The following is a 17,559-nucleotide window of genomic DNA, read 5'->3' on the forward strand; positions in this document are numbered from 1 at the left end:
GTTTAAAATGAAGGACACTTAATCATACTCTTACTTTATGTTCTTTTAATCACCAAATGATGGTTAATTAGTTATCACAGAATCGGAAAAACACTTGTGTGAAAGGAGATTTCTGGAGACTGATGGTTCCTAGGACTGGGCACCTGCAAAGAGCTCATTTCAGTTTCTCTGAGAGGAATCAATATACACTTGCAGCTAATTAATGATTTTTCTCTTTTTTCAGTCCCCAAAGTTTTTTAAAATGGCCCTCTGTCAGAAGGGAACCAAAAAGAAGATTTTTATAGATGGTCTGTGTCTCAATTCCTTTGAAATCTGGCTTTTTCCCATAAGAAAGAACTGAGAATATATGAAATGTGTATTAGATCATTGCTTGGTCAGGTTATTAATCCAAAGCATGTTCAAAATAAGACACTGCTTCCGCCTTTAATCTCCATCTCTGCATCACACAAGCGAACAAAACAAATGGAAACATTTCCCCCTGTCTTCATGGGGTATGGATCACAAAGATCCAAGATGACAAGGTGCTGCTGCTAGTGGTTAAGAAGGCGCTACATGAGAAGCAGGGTCTCGTGGATTCCTGAGACAGTCTGATGAAGAGGAGGGCAGAAGAGAAGAGGCCCCAGAACTCAGGAAGACAGTGATGTTGCATGAGCCACCCACCCGTCATTCATTCTGGGACTAAAACATGTGGCCAGAACCAAACAGAAGCCCTCTCTACAAACGGGGAGGAGTGTGAGAAGTCATGAAGAAAGAACAGCCAAGGAGGTCCTGAAGAGCCGGCCCTGTTTTGGGCTAAATGCAGTGACAGTGGGGACAGGATGAGAGGCAGGCCGACGCCTTGCCAGTCAGAGAGGCACGGAAACAAGCGGCCTTCCCCGGGCACCCAGACCCCAGGGAATCATCGACAGGCTGACAGGTTTGGTGGGAAGAATGTGAAGGTCACAGATGTGCGTCATCTTTTGGTGAAGTAAGACAGAAAGGGCCACCCGTGCACCCCCTCTTGGTAGTGAGTCAAGCACCCTTTGTTTTCATTTTGTTTGTTGTCGTGGAGATGGAGGCCCAGCAGTGGGAGTGTTAGGGACACACCACGGCCGAGGCCAGATGCCCTGATCCATCTGCATGTATAGAAAAGGAAATTCAACCCTCTTCAGGTGTCAAGAGCCCACCCTTAGAATCATGTGTTTTTTCCTACAGCTTGCTCATTTCATGGTGGGAAGGGAGCAAGCTGCTAGGAGGGTATCAAGTCCGCATGTATTTTAAACAAAACGTTAGAATTTTCCCTAACTACAGTCTTTCCATATGATTTCAGCAAGAGAATAAATAATTTCAAATGCTTAAGATATACACCAGGGAACAGGGAATTGCTTTTTACTTAATCTGGGTTATAATTTTCCCATTAAAATCTACCCATATCAAGTGGAGGGCACAGGGAAATAACAATTATTTTTAAAAGTTTCAACTGTTCAGTTTAAGGATAGCTCTGAAAACACAATTTAGTTTGAAATTCAAGCTGTTTCATTTCCTACTTAATCTTGTAAATTTCCTTCCCTTACAATACTCAGGTTGGAAGGGTGCCAAATTAGACCAGGAGCAAATTGTCACCAACTTCACTTCAGTGCTTTATTTTTAGATTATATTAAAAACCTCATTAGGCTCCCTGAGGGAAAGAGTGTTAGCCACTAACAGAGGCAGGCGGATAAAGGAAACGGAAAGATAAGCTGAATTGTTAACAAGGAAAGCTCGCTTGAAACACTTGTCTGAGGTCGTTGTAAATGCTAAAAGAAACTTATTACCAAGACCAGGTGAAATGACTTGAACTTGGAGTGTCATCTTTTACCCCCAGGCTAGGAAGGGCTAGTCAGGCTTGTCAAAGTGGCATATGTCTTTATTATGATTTCCAGATGGGATGTGGAAGGGAGGGGTGGGTGGAAGGAGAGGCAGAGACCTCTTCAAAGACTGTAAGCCAAGTGCTCTGTGCTCTCGCCCAATAGAAATGTGCAGCAGAGCCCCCCACGGACAGGCTGAGAGGTGGGTGGGCACACCAAGACACTGGCTGCGAGATTAAATGGAGTGTTGGGTGAAACATAGAATTTATTCATGTATTTACATAATTTATAATCTTTAAGCAATGGTCTCATAAATATAGACTACAACTTTACATATGCTAAGCAACAGGTAACTGTTTTCCCCACCAAAATATCTGGGTTAAATAAAAAATTGACAGAATTTACACCACTTTCTTTACTATCTCTCTTCTTCCTCTTTTTTAAACCACTGCTAGTCAGTTCAAACATACGCAATTCAATTTATTCCATGCAGCTTCTCTACCGCCACCATCTTGATCATGAGAGCTTATTTAAAAAGGTGCCAGTGATGTGTTTTGTGACACATACAGGACGAGGTTGGAATGCAAACCTCGGGTGAGCTATGCATCTGTTGTTACCGTTATTAATTTACTGTATGTTATCATGGGCTAAAGTGCTTTAGAGATGGTGCGGACGGAGTCATTTCCATCAGTCCTATAAATAACCCAGTTTAGCTCCCAATAATGATTGCCATCCCTCCACTTACGATCACCTACCACATTTTAAATGATACGATTCCCTCTAACAGTGGTAACGGGAAACCAAGGAAATTACAATCTCTGCAAGGTCTTTTCTTCCTCAAGAACCATGAAAGTGCTAATTTTCCCTTTACAAATGTTACATAAAATCTTGATTACAAAACTACTCAACAATTTAATCCTACCATCCGTACAATTACATGTTCCTTTTCAGCAAGGTCAAAAGCCATCGATGCAGTCCCTTTGCACACCAGACTCGTGACACGACGGCGGTCTGCAGACGGAAATGTTACTGCTGCAGCCTCCAAAGAGGAAGCGGAACTGGCCAACCTCTCTTGAGTCCTTTTTGCATGAAGACCCAAACCGGCGAGGCGAAACCTGCCGGCAGGGACCCCAGCCCTCCTGTTAACCTTCTGGACCACCTACTTCATCATCAAGTCTGGGAGGCCGAGGCTCAGTCAGCAGCAGCTTCGCTGCGGCTCGGAAGGCTGTCTCCGGAGCTTGAAGCCCTTGCCGCCAGACGGCGGGTTGGCGTCAGCGGACGGAATTCTTCGACCTAGACGGAGAGGAGAGGAGGGAAGGGAAGGAACTTTAACTTTCCAAATCTGTTCATTCGCAGACGCAACAATTGTGCAGATGCAATTTGACGGGTTTCACTAAAATAAAAAGAGTTGAACAAATTTTCAATCTGGGAATCATCTTCAATTTATAGAAAAGTTGCAAAGATAACGTAGAGAGTTGCTATCTAGCCCTCACCCAGGGCATGTCCGCATCTTAACTCCCATGGGACATTTGTGGACATGAAGAATTGGGCACTGGCACATCACTAAGGTCCAGACTTTGTGCAGACGACGTCAGTTTTTCTACTCATGTCCTATTTCTGTTCAAGGGTCTGAACAAGGATACCACATTGCATTTAGTAAAAATGTTTTTAAATAAAAAGAAATTACATGCCAACAAAACATCCTGAGTAGGGAATATATGCACTTTGGTAATTCCATCCGAACATGCTATCCCTCGGCCTCGGGGCAGAGCCACCATCCAGAGACAGGTGTGCAGGGAGGCCTACAGGACACACTCACACGTGTACCTGGCCCCCTCCTCAAGCCCTGAGAGGAGCAGACAGGTGCACTGTTGTCCACCTTGCCGCTTCCACTGGAGACGCTCTGGGGGCGGTCCCCCTGCAGCACTATTTCTAATAGCTCTGTGTTACTGCACCGCATGGGTGTACTGTGATTTATTTATCCATCCCCGTTGATGGGTATTTAGTTTGTTTCCAACACTGTGATGGTATTAACAACAATGTAAAAAATATCTCTGCGAACCAATGTGTAAGATAAATTAACAGGAGTGGAAGAACTGGGTCACGCTATTCTACTCCTGGGTATTTATCTGACACACACACCATATTCCCAGTGTCTATCTAGCACAAATGCAAGAAGGACGTGCAATTTAAATTTTGACAGATGCTGCCAAATTGCTCTCTGAAGAGGTTGTGCCACTTTATTCTCCTACCAACAATGCATGAGAATGAACAGGTTTCCCTTTACTGCTCCATGAAGCATAATGTCAATTTCAGGAGAAACCTTAAATCACCATCCACCTACCCAGCCCCTAACGCAAGGGCTGTGTCCATGCACAAAGGCCTTCCAGATGCCCTCCCACTTCTTAGCTCTCTCCAATACTTCCCACACTAAAATCAGCCAGGAGCCAGAAGCACATTACTTACTTGCCTACAGAGCTATGTCCCTTGAATTAGACCCTAAGCTCTTCGAGGTAAAAGGTTCTTTTTTCTCCATCTTTGTTTCTGGTATCTATTTAGCACAGTACCGGGCACGGAGGGATTTTGAAAGCATGGAATGAAGAGACACATGCATCTTATGGCACTAACAAGGCTGCCAATTCTTAGGTCCTTGGTCACCAAGCCTGGAGCCTCTAGCATGTTGGGCAGCCTGGAAAGCCAGGAGGGTAGTACACAGCATGGTGTCTACACTTCAAAGTGTCCCCCAGAATGTCCTATAACTACTTTTCAAATGCCTGTAGATACTGCTGTGAATAAATTGCAAATTTATTTAAAAGCTTTACTGAAGCTTCTTGTTGTTACGTATTTCTAATAAATGGATCATGGAAATCCAGCTGGTATTACATGCCATCTCTGAAACAGTCTTAGAAGAAAGCAGAGGAGAACATCTTTATAACCTGGGAATAGACCATGACCTCTTTTTTTTTTTTTTTTAAAGATTTTATTTATTTATTTGAGAGAGAGAGAATGACAGACAGAGAGCATGAGAGGGAGGAGGGTCAGAGGGAGAAGCAGACTCCCTGCCGAGCAGGGAGCCCGATGCGGGACTCGATCCCGGGACTCCAGGATCATGACCTGAGCCGAAGGCAGTCGCTTAACCAACTGAGCCACCCAGGCGCCCCTAGACCATGACCTCTTAAACTAGAACCTAAAAGTGCTAACCATAAGGGGAAATAAGGATAATTTGGATTATATCAAGATTAAAAATCCCAGCTCTATGAAACAGTTGATTCACAAATGGAGGTCAAGCCACAGAGCAGATCTTTCCAATACACATAATGAATGATGGACTCATATCCAAAATAAACTATAAACATAATTAAGAAAAAGGCAGGTAGCGCAACAGGAAAATAGGCAAAAGTTCACAAAAGAGGATATCCAGATATTTTCACATAAAAATAAATAAATATCCAGAAAGGGGCTCAACTTCATTAACTGTCGATCATAAATGCAGATCAAGACACACACAGCAGACTCAGAGTGACTGGGGTCCCATATACCACTGGTGTGAGTGCCCGCTGGTGTAACCACTTTGAAGACCTCCTCCCGAACACCTGCACACCCATATTCTCCTGGGTATAAACAGACCTGAGAAACATGTGTCCGCAAAGTGTGCACACCGGATATGAAGTGAGTGCTCACAGAAGTACTATTTACCACAGCTCTGAATTGCAAGCAAGTACGCACATGCCCATCAACAGGATGGAGAACGACACGGTGGATATTCTCCCCCACTACACACACACACTACAGTAATGAGGATGAGTCATGGAATGATATGGATGAATCTAACAAATGTAATGTCGAGCTAAAGAAGCCAGACAGAGAAGAGGATAGACAGTATGTTTTTTAGAAAATATAAAGAATAAAAACAGGCAAAACAAATCTGAAGAGCTAGCAGTCAGGACTGTGCTTCCTTGGGGGCGGGGGACAGAGAGGAATTGGAACAGCATGGGGGAGGCTTCTGGGGGCTCGATCTGAGTGCCGACTGTAGGAGTATACTCAGTTTGTGGAAATTCCTTCTGTTTTATAGTGCTAAGCACCCTTCTGTACGTATATTACACTTCAATAAAAAGTTAGCATGCCAGGCACTGTGCTAATGCAATTTTACAACACCCAGTAAACAATAAACTCAATTTACATCTCTCTAAATTTTTCTAATCTTTGTGAACATGTATTTATTTTATTTTTCACAGTTAAAATGAGTATGTACATGCTAGTTTTATATAAGAATTTTCATTGTTGGCATAACTCACTACCTTCCTGTTTTTAATACCGCTGGAGTAAAGAACACTTAAAAAAACCCGATAATTTTGGCACACTCACAACACCATGCACTTAGATGTTTTAGCTTCAACTAAAAAATTCCTGATTGGCCTCAGGTTGCCTTTCAAACATGCATCTGGGTGACTGTTCTTTATAGCCGAGGAACACAACAGACATCATGACTTCAAACACAGAAGGGAAGGGACTGGACGAGAGGCTGCGGGCCCACAGGCCAGTGGCCCCATATGGCCCCAGATGGGCTTGGTAGGCCTGCACAGCGCTTTGAAAATATCTGAACGGCCAAATCTAAACAGCCCGACACACTACATAAAATCCAGATCTCTGAACAAACTAAAGTCGTCAAAAAAGATAAAAATAGGGCGCCTGGGTGGCTCAGTTGGTTAAGCGACTGCCTTCGGCTCAGGTCATGATCCTGGAGTCCCTGGATCGAGTCCCGCATCGGGCTCCCTGCTCGGCAGGGAGTCTGCTTCTCCCTCTGACCCTCCCCCCTCTCATGTGCTCTCTCTCATTCTCTCTCTCTCAAAAAATAAAATAAATAAAAAATAAAATCTTTAAAAAAAAAAAAAAAGATAAAAATAACCCCAGTAATTAACTGGGCAACCAGGAGCCTCCATTCCAGTGTGACCCCACCTGCTGGAGCAGGGCCCACATGTGCCAGCTGTTGGGGTCATGTGGGCTTTCTGCCGCTCCCATGTCCCAGTGCTGGTGGCCCATCCCTGCCTGGCCTTGTGGGGCGCTGGGTTTTGCACTCCCTCCTCTACACGATGGCCAAGTGCGCTTCCAGCCTCGGTCACCTCTGACCTCACCCAGGAAGTTCACTGTGCCCTTTCTGCTTTCTCCTGTTCTCTACCTGGAAGTCTGACACGGTAACGTGAATCCCATCTCCGCAGAGCCTGCTCTGCCCAATCTCAGCTCCAACATCACCTGCTCCGAGAGGCCTTCACTGACTACCTACAGACACTCCTTCACGTCATCCCACATTATGTTTTCCCTATCGCTGTGCATCATCCGAAGGGATCTCAATGGTGTCTGTGTCACTGCCTGGCCCCTGCAGTAGAATGTGTGCTTTAGGAGACAGGGGCTGCGCCTGTCTTGCTCGCCATGGTCTCCCTTGGGCCTGGAGCCGTTCTCAATAAATATTTTGATGAATTTGAATGAAATGAATAAACACAGATACAATCTGTAGAGGATCCCAAAGGGATGCTGCAGCCTCCTTCCATCTAGCGGCATCATGTTAACACTTCTGGAAAGGGAAGGGGGAAGGGTGGAAAAAGAGGCCTTACTTTCTACTCGCCTGGTATTTCATTTTTGAGGGTTTTCTTACAGTGGAGTCACACCTGCATTTCATTTCCTTTTACCGATCTGTTCGTTTTCGATGACTCTGGATGACTAACTGAAACACATTTAAAGAGAGACCGAGGGAGAGGTGGCAGCTTCCAGGCCCTGTGCACTGTTTACTCGGTAGCAACACTCTTCGAGAAGGGAGGCAGCAGCTCCCCAGCAATTAGAACATGATTTGAGACCTGGCCGCCACTCCTACGTTCTCCCACCTCGTTCCACTGAGAACAATGGTGGAGACCAGACCACTCGATGTGCGGAGGGAATTCTCCCCAGCCGTGTAACTCTGTATTAAGGCGCTTTGCAAAGAGAAAACCCATAGGGCACAGAGATACTCACTAATTTCTATAAACAGTTCATTTATGTTTATCGCGTTTTTCGCGCTGGTCTCCACAAAAATCGCATGGATGGAGTCGGCATAGTCCTTAGCATCTCTCTCCATGACTTCTCTGGAAGGCAACAATGGCAAATCAGAAATTCTACCTGTCAAGAGCTTACCCTACCTACCCAGTCATTAGCCAGATTAGTGATGACAAAGGATGTCATGAACGGCCAGTGACCAAGCCCTGACATGAGGTCTTCCCAATCATACCACTGCTGTGGTTACAGAGCACAAAACTGAACTCAACACTACTAACAATGCATCTGTCTGATGGAACGATCACAAAACGGCAAGGGTTGCTTTTCCCGCCAAAGTCAAGTCCTTGCTTTGGGAATCCTGGAAGTAGTCCAGAGAAATTGCCAGTAAATGTGTTTCCCTTAAAGTATGTATGTTTTCCCCCTTCAAGCACCCGACGTCATGGGACCTGGGGGGCTACACTCATCTCAGATAATGTCAAGTATGATGTAACCAATGTTTACATAAATCACACACCTGTGCCTCGCTCTCTCTTTCATCTAATCAGCCCCAAAGGTCTGAACTCTGAATTTTTGTTTAAAACGTCAGGACTTCAACTAAACAAAAAGGAATTTTTCAATGTCAGAGATAAAATAAAAGCAAGATTCTTATACTGGATATTGCTCAGGAACAAAGGGAACACATAATCAGCACTGTCATCTCCTGGTCTCGTAACGCACCTGACGTCGATAAGATCACACTTATTCCCAGCAATAGCAACGACGATATTGGGCGGGCCGTGCTGTCGGAGCTCTTTCACCCAGTTCTTCAGTGTTGAGAACGTCTCCTGGAACACAAAACACGAAAGCGAATGGAGGCTGAAGCAGCCAAGAGAGAGCTTTCAAAACAGTCTATGGCAAATGTAAAGGCTTACTTCTTTTGTGATGTCGTAAACAATGATGGCCGCAGCCGACCCTCGATAGTACATCGGCGCTAAGGCACGAAACTGCAGAGAAGGGCAAAGAAGAAACAACACAATTGGGAAAGCGGGTTAAAGATGTTTCTCACCAGACTTTTAGGCCCAGTGGCCCTGCACAAAAGGTAATCTTTGTCTTAAGCCCAAGCCCAGGACACGGCGCCACAGAGCAGAGGAAGCGGCAATTACCAAGGGCAAGAAACTTTTCACGTAACTGTCTCTCAGAAAATAGTTTACAATACAGTTTTATAGGAATTAAATATGGTGCTATAAACAATTGTTTCAGCTAAAAAGGCTTTTTAATTGAACTCAATGTTGTAATTCCCAAACTCATTTGTTCAATAGTCCTTTAAACTTTGGCTTCCCAAACTATCCAGGAGATAAAAATAATGCTGTAAATAGTTCTCCAGAGAAGTGGCTGCATTTGGGTGCCGTAAAGATAAGCCTGTAATCTAAATGCTGATTGTACTACAGAAATGAGTACACATTTACATTCGCTACTTGGATGAGTCTATAACTCGCTTGTTTGATATCCGCACACATGGCAATTCCCAAATGCGGGTACAACTCTCATTTCATTTACATGCATTTCACTCTGTGCGCATGGCCCCTTCCCACCCGCCGCCCCCCACCCCTACCTAGTGACAGGGAGGGAAGGGATGGGAAGGGGAGGCAGAGGGATAACCGCAGGGCTCAGTCAACAGGCCACCTCTCCTGATGAGCGTGAGATGGAAAGTGGAAAATGTGAGGCTCTTTACCCAGTCGACGCTGATCCTGGGCAACCTGCTCAGTGGATGTGATGCCCATGCTTGCAGATAAGAAATTTACCAACTAGATCTTTGTCTTAGACCCTGCCTTTGAAACCTGATGTCTATGGCTGATGTGATACCCCTGTACTCTCATCCTGCTTCTCTGTTCCGGCGGCTGACCCCCAAGTACGGGTAGGAACTGTCGTCAGAGGTGAGCATCTGGTGTACCGTACAATTTACATATGGAGTTATAGATTCTGCAACTTCTTATCCAATGAGCTTAACCTTTGGCTTCTAAACTTTTAAGTTATTTTGAATTTTGCAAAAGAAAGTGAAATTATGACTGTAAACTCGAGGAGGGAAGAGAGCATGTCTGCTCAGTATATACCATTTTATCTCTGGAGCCTGATGCCTGGCACACTGTAGGTAAGCAAGAATTGGTGAATAAATAAGAACTGTTTAAATATGAGGTGATGTGAAACTAAATGCCAGACCAGATCTGGCATCATGAAGCTTTCCTACTACTATTTGTGAGAAAAATCTCTGCCACTGGGGTGAAAGCTAGGTAACTTCCAATAAAATAAGTTGGAGAGAGAAAATAACAAAACTAAGGCCTGTAAGCAAGAAAGCACTACAGAATAGGAAACATTATTAGATGAAGACGACTCTGGACTGACTTTCATGGGCTGAGGGTTAGCAGGAGCATGCAAAGAGCACAAATGGTGACAGTATTAGCTTTTCCTTTCACTTCCCTTCCTTCACTTCGTTCATTCCTTTGTGCATATAGTGGACACAGAATGTGACGTTAGTTTCAAGCGTACAACACTGCGAATGGACACGTCTATACGCTGTGCTGTACTCTCCGTAAGGAGAGCTACCAATCTGTCCCCATTCATCACAATTACAATACCATTGACTATATTTCTTGTCCTGCACCTTTCACCCTTGTGACTGATTCATTCCATACCGGGAGCCTGTGCCCCCCACTCCCCTTCACCCATTTTGCCCACCTCCTCAACCCCTTCCTTCCAGCAACCACCACTTTGTTCTCTGTAGCTATGTAGACCCATAGCTTGTTTGTTTTTTTGATTCCACATATGAGTGAAATCATATGGTATTTGTCTTTCTCTGACTTACTTCACTTAGCATTATACCCTCTAACTCCATCCACGTTGTTGCAGATGGCAAGATTTTTTTTTTTTATGGCTGAGAAATACTCCATTTTATATATATACACACACACATAGCACACCTGTTTATCCATTCATTGTTCAACGGATACTTGGGCTGCTTCCATATTCTTGGCTATTGTAAATAATGCTGCAATAAACAAGAGTGCATCTATCTTTTTGAATTAGTGTTTCATTTTCTCTGGGTAAATACCCAGCAGTGGAATTACTAGATCATATGGTAGTTCTATTTTTCATTTCTTGAGGAACTTCCATACTGTTTTCCACAGTCGGGGCACCAATTTACATTCCCACCAACAGTGCAAGAGGGTTCCTTTTTCTCTGCATCCTCGCTAACACTTCTTGCTTCTTGTCTTTTTTTTTTTAAGTAGGCTCCACACCCAGGGTGGAGCCCAAGGCAGGGTTTTTTTTTTTTTTTTTTAAAGATTTTATTTATTTATTTGACAGAGAGAGACACAGTGAGAGAGGGAATACAAGCAGGGAGAGTGGGAGAGGGAGAAGCAGGCTTCCCGCGGAGCAGGGAGCCCGATGCGGGGCTCGATCCCAGGACCCTGGGATCATGACCTGAGTCGAAGGCAGACACTTAACGACTGAGCCACCCAGGCCCCCCCCAAGGCAGGTCTTGAACTCATGACCCTGAGATCAAGCCCTGAGCTGAGATCAAGAGTCAGATGCCTAACTGACTGAGCCACCCAGGCACCCCTCTTTGTCTTTTTGATACTTGACATTCTGACAGGTGTGAAGTGATATATCTTCGTGGTTTTGATTTGTGTTTTCCTAGTGATTGGTGATGTTGAGGATCTTTCCATGTGTGTGTTAACCATCTGTATGTCTTCTTTGGAAAAATGTCTATTCAGTTCCTCTGCCCATTTAAAAATCAGATTATTTGTTGTTGTTGCTTTTTGGGTACTGAGTTGTATAAGTTCTTTATTTATTTTGGGTATTAACCCCTTATCAGATATATAATTTTTAGCTTTCATTTTGATGTATTATACTGGCAACATCCTTTACAGGGTTGTTGGGTTTCTGTTATTCTTTAGCATTTAAATTTGTAAGGTAAAATTCATGTAGAGAAATGCAAAGATCTTAAGTTAGATAAAAGATCTTGCAGCACCTGGGTGGCTCAGTTGGTTAATTAAGTTTTGATAAAATGACTAATGTGTATGAACATCCATGTAAACATCCTACCAATATGTAAAATATTTCTATCAGTACAGAAAGTTCCTTAAGGCCCGTCTTATCATGCCCCTTCTTTACTCCTCATAATCACTCGTCTTCAAGTCTACCTTACCTTACTGATATTTGTTGATAATGATGTAACTGGAATAACTTCCATTTGCTTATGATTTGCATAGGATATCCTTTTCCATTCCCTTATTTTCAAGCTATGTTTTAATAGTGGAGGAAGTAATTAAATATAAAGGAATTGAACATTCCACTTAAAAGGCAGAGGCTGTCAGACTGGATCAAAAACCAGGCTCAACTATGTGCTGGTTATAAGGTCAAACATTTTGCTGTTTGTTTTATATTTGCTCCATTAAAAAAAAAATTTTTGTTTTTCCTTTCCTCCCCTCTTTTGCATCAACTATTTTTTAGTATTCAATTTTAATATATTAATTTGCTCACTAGCTTTTTAGCTATATCTTCTTGTTTTTTTAAGTGGTTGCTCTTACAACTACCACATGTTTTTTCTCAGTCTACTTAGAATTTAAAATGTACCACCTCAAATAAAATGTCACAATGTTGCAAGAGCCTAATTCTCCCCCCACTGTCCTCTGTGCTGTCAAATATTTAAAGTCTACATACACTGTAAGCCATGTAACCCAGTGTTATAATTTTTACATTAATAGCCACTAAATAAGAAGAAAAAAAGACAGATTTTCCTATTTACCACTTCTAGCAGTTCTTATTCTTCCTATGGATATGAGTGACCACCCGGTGGTGCTTCCCTTCAGCCTGAAAAACTTTCTGGGGCTGCTGCCGAATCCTCTCACCTTCTGTTCTTCTGAAAAGGTCATTCCTTGGACTTCATGTTTGAAAGCCAATTTTGGCAGATTGACATCTTTCTGCTTTGAAGCACTTTCAAGAGGCTTGTGTTCCACTATCTTTGGGCCTGGGGACTGCGTGCATTGCTGTCCCCTGCGCAGCATGGGCCCGTTATCTCTGCTGCTGTCACGGTTTTCTTCTGCCGCTCCGGTTTTCAGCGGTCTGTGTGGTTTCCTTTGTACTTACAGGTTTGTTAGAACTTCTTGGATTTGTGAATTGATATGTTTTACCACATTTAGGAAATTTTCTTGAAGTATCTTATTTATTTATTTATTTTAAAGATTTTATTTATTTGACAGAGAGAGACACAAGAGAGGGAACACAAGCAGGGGGAGCGGGAAAGGGAGAAGCAGGCTTCCTGCGGAGCAGGGAGCCCGATGCAAGGCTTGATCCCAGGACCCTGGGATCATGACCGAGCTGAAGGCAGACGCTTAACGACTGAGCCACCCAGGCGCCCCTCAAAGTATCTTTTTATTGTTTCCCCTCTTTCTTCACAACTTCTGGGTCTCTAGTTACACACCTCAGGGTGCTGGGATCTGTCCCCATGGTGCTGAGACTGTTCACATTTCCCACTCTCTGTTCTTCTGATTGGCTAATTTGTTTTGCCAGTCATCTAGGGGACTTTCTATCGTAGGTATCAGGGTCTTCAGCTTTAGCACTTCCATTTGTTTGATCAGTTTCCATTCTGTGTGAGGGTCCCCACCTGTACTTAAGTTGGTAAGACTACTTTTCCTTGAAGTCTGCGAGTGTATGTAAACTGTCCAGCCTCTATGATCTTCTTTGAAGTGTTAAAACCTGGACAATCACCCTGAGATTGGTTTTACGCATGGTGAGGGTGGGCCTGCTTGTCGTTCTGGGCCGTGGTCTCTCCCCATAAGGCCTGGCCCTTCTGAAGTTGCAGGGGAAGTCCCAGCTGTCTCTCTGCTCAGTGTCACTGACACCCTAGCTGCTGTTCTGTTAGGTTCCTCGCTGTCTCCCCTGTGCACCTGCAGCAGGGAGTCAAGCGAAGGCCCGAAGGGAATTTATAAGCAGATTTTGGAGCTCCCTTTCTTGTTGGATCCATCTTTTCTGGGATTTGTCCCCCTTCCCCCCAGCTGCTCTAGCAGCATCAAACTCTGCCCTTCAATACCATAAGCTAAACACTGGGGCTTTCTGCCTGAGTCCCAGCTACGCTGTGTGGCATGGACGAGCGCACACCCCCTGGGGAAAAGCTGTAAAACCATGAGCCTCACCCACTCTAATTCCCTTTGCAGTCTCTGATGACATCTGGCAGTGCCTTCGGAGAATTGTTTTTAAATGTTTTGTCCAGAGTTCGTGTATAATTGTTATTTCTGGGAGGGTTGGTCCCTTCCAAGCCACCCTGCCATTACTAACACTGAAACTCTTTCCATGACCTTTTGGCGTAAAGAAAGAAAGTGGCAGCTTAAAAAAGAGACTCAAAGGATGTCAGCACATCTCTGTTCCAAGAGATCAAGGTCAGCAAAACATTTTCTGGGAAGGGCCACGTAGTAAATATTTTAGGCTTTGTGGGTCATATGATTTGTATCGCAACTACTCAACTCTACTACTGAAGAGTGAAAGTTGCTCCAGACAATGTGTAAACAAACAAGCATGGCTGTGTTCCAATAAAACTTTATGAAAACAGGCAGCAGGCTGCATTTGGCCGACAAGCCAGAGTGTCAACCCCAGCTCTAGAGGATACTCAGCTACCACATGTTTTCCTGATTTTATTTAAAAATATTTTTAAAAAAAGATTTTATTTATTTACTTTTGTGTGTGCGAGAGCATCCAAGCATGAGTGGCAGGGAGAGGGAGAAGCAGGCTCCCCACTGAGCGGGGATCCTGATTTGGGACTCAATCCCAGGACCCAGGGATCATGACCTGAGCCGAAGGCAGACGCCTAACTGACTGAGCCACCCAGACTCCCCATTTTCCTGATTTTAAACATGAGAATGATTCCTTGTTCACATGACAATAACAGTTTGTGCCATCCTGGAGCTCTGGCCTCTGTAAACGGTCATCAGGAGAAACCACGTGAAGGTTCATGTATCTACATCTAAGGACTGGATGCAGTATCTATTAGATTTTAGTTAAGAAGCTTTCTTGGCAAGTATTTGAAATGTTCTTGCTCCACTTATGGTGTATCTGTGGTATCTGTGGTGCTCATTTGTGCACGGTGCTGGGTCTGTCTCCACACTACTGCGGGAGTCCTTGTTAGTAAAGATGATTGGGGAATGAAGGAATTCGTTTAGGACAGCAAACAGGGACAAAAAGATCTGACAAAGGTACTCTCTTGAAAAAATAAATTGAAATTAGGAGAACAAGTTGCATTTCATCTGACGTTAGGAAAAAAATTAGGTTTATTATTGCAGTGTCCTGAATGAACACTGAATCGAAGTTGATTGAGGACCTGACTGTGATTCTTCTGATGAAACAATATGCTAGCACAATACGATGTCTATCTTTCATTTCATGCTTGACTCTCCTATCCAGTCACAAAAAGGGAATTTTTACAAAAATATCTGAGGACTCCACCAGTTTTTCCTAGGCTGCTCAACTCTTTGGTCCACAAATCATTATCTTTTGAAATACTTCTATCATCATCCTGATCACTATTTTCCCCTTCATTCAACAAGATCCCTACCATCAGCAGGCTTTGCATGACATTTGTGAAGTTCTCCAAAATCACTTTCATTGACTTAATGAAATCAATTTGCAAACCAATTGCAACTGGACCATCAGAAAGACAATCCACCTGCCAAAACCATAGACAGCAAGGGATGCGAGAGTCAAACGGGGAGGCGGTTTGAAGGGTCAGTTTATCAGAAAGAATTCTCATTTTATAATGCCTTTTGGTTCCACGATGAGTCTTACTATTGTAGGGAACTTACTAATGTAGGGGACAATACATATGCAAATACCAGAAATTTATAATTTGAGGCATGCAATACTCACACGGTAATGGTAGAGGATCTGTTCTTCCTTATCTGTGCAAAAGTAGGGCTGGCAAGCAATTGACAGAAATCCACTGACGTCAGTACTGTGTGCCAGGGGCTGAGAGCACAGACATGAATACAGTCCCTGCCCACAAGGAGCTCACAGTCTAACAGAAGACAGACAAGGAAGGAAACAGGAGACAATCCTATGGATGGGGGCAATCAAAGACTGTGGAGGATACAAGGAAATACTCTGAAGAGTTCATTCGCTGACCAGTTGGACCAGTCTCTGAGCATCAGTGCTTTGTCAGGCAGTGGGAATATGACAGTGAACAAGACACCGGTTCTGGCTCTTGTCAATCAAGTTCAGTAGACAGATCATCTAATTACAACTTGTGATGAGGGTCTTGAGGGAAATGAATGGGAGGCAGTGATGGAGAACGCACTGGGGCCCTGCTTAAGGCAGGGGGGTCAGGGAAAACTCTGAGGGTGTGTCACTGAACCTGAGACTAAAAGGTTGGGAAGGAGCCAGCTGGCCATGCTCTGAACAGAGGGAAGAGAGAGTTCCAGTAGAAGAAACAATGTACGTGAACGCTCGAGAGGCAAGGACCTTGGGGCGTTGGAGGAACTGAATGGAGGCCGGTGGGCTGGAACTCAGTGGGCGAGGGAGGAGCCAGGAGGGCAAAGCGAGCCGAGAAGGCAGAGCAGGCCGTGCAGGGCTTTGCAGGCCACAGTTCAGACCTTGGCTATGATGAGAGCAGTGGGAAGTCATTGAAGGGTATTAGGCAGGAAGACAACAGCATCTGATTTCTGTTTTCAGAAGATCCCTGCGGGTCCTGTGAGGAGAAGTGATGCAGGGTGGCGGGCTGGGAAGAGGGAAGTTGGGGACCAGTTAAAAGGCTACAGGGACCCTCTGGTGAGTCACAGGTGGCCGAGCGCAGAGGGCTGGCAGTGGAGGTGGACGGAAGTGAACGTGATGATGTACATTTAGAAGACACAGCTGGGCGGCACGCTGATAGAACAAATGTGAGGGGCAGACGAGGAGGGAGGAATCAAGGGTGACCTCCAGACTTGGATTTGAGCAACGTGGGCATATGGCAAAGCCGTGACTTGTCTGAACACAACAGGGATGGTTAGGAAAGGCCCCCTTGAGGTGACATCAGAGGCGAGTTTTGAGGGCTGTATATGAATCTTCTTGGCTGAAGTTGGGGGGGGGGGGAGGTATTCCGAGCAGAGGGAACAGTGCATGGCTAGGAGGATGAGACAGTATGGCATGCTGGAGAACTATAAGCAGTTTGGTCCAAAAACATTAGCTGGTGGGAAGTGAAAATGGAGTCTAGCCGAGTCAGGTCTTAAAGGCCTTGCCCAGGAAAAACTGGCAGTCAGAACAAGTTCCCAGATGTGTCTGGTATGAGGCTCACAGCATTTCAAACCACGTGTGGTTAGCTGTCAGATGTTTTGCTTTTCTTAAACCCTGTGACCTGGTCAGCTTGGACGCGAATTCCTGCCCTGCAACATCCAGCTGAAGTGGGTGCTCAGCAGCTGGTGCTCCTCTCCTGACAGCCTCCACAGCATGGGGTTCCACCGGGCAGTCCTCCTGACCCCTGCCTGCCTGCCATTCCCCATGCCAGCCCCCGGCTAAGTGACCTGCTTCAGGCAGGGGTGAGGCCGATTTGCATCTCAGAGCAACTACCCCTGGTGCAGAATCAATTAGAAATGGGGAAACAAGAGGCAGGCAAACCAGCTAATGACAAAACTTAAAAGAATCCTGCTATTACGGTAGCAGTAAGGGAGAGGTGTAAAGCCTTGTGTTATTCTTTTTTTATGTTCTAGAG

General features: G+C 44.6%; 1 protein-coding gene across 1 annotated transcript in view; it reads right to left on the reverse strand.

The window, feature by feature from the left end:
• Window positions 1-230: 230 nt before the first annotated feature.
• Window positions 231-17,559, reverse strand: part of RAB22A (RAB22A, member RAS oncogene family) — a 51,227-nt gene continuing 33,898 nt past the window's right edge. Inside the window, exons 4-7 of the mRNA XM_006748395.3 lie at window positions 8,762-8,833; window positions 8,568-8,674; window positions 7,830-7,939; window positions 231-3,119 (exon numbers count right to left, since the gene is read on the reverse strand). Coding sequence (XP_006748458.1) covers window positions 3,022-3,119; window positions 7,830-7,939; window positions 8,568-8,674; window positions 8,762-8,833 — 387 coding nt within the window. The 3' untranslated portion in view covers window positions 231-3,021. The remainder of the gene's footprint in view (window positions 3,120-7,829; window positions 7,940-8,567; window positions 8,675-8,761; window positions 8,834-17,559) is intronic.

Source organism: Leptonychotes weddellii, chromosome 10 (assembly GCF_054177405.1).
Source record: "Leptonychotes weddellii isolate Sample4059 chromosome 10, ASM5417740v2, whole genome shotgun sequence".
Lineage (NCBI taxonomy): Eukaryota > Metazoa > Chordata > Mammalia > Carnivora > Phocidae > Leptonychotes > Leptonychotes weddellii.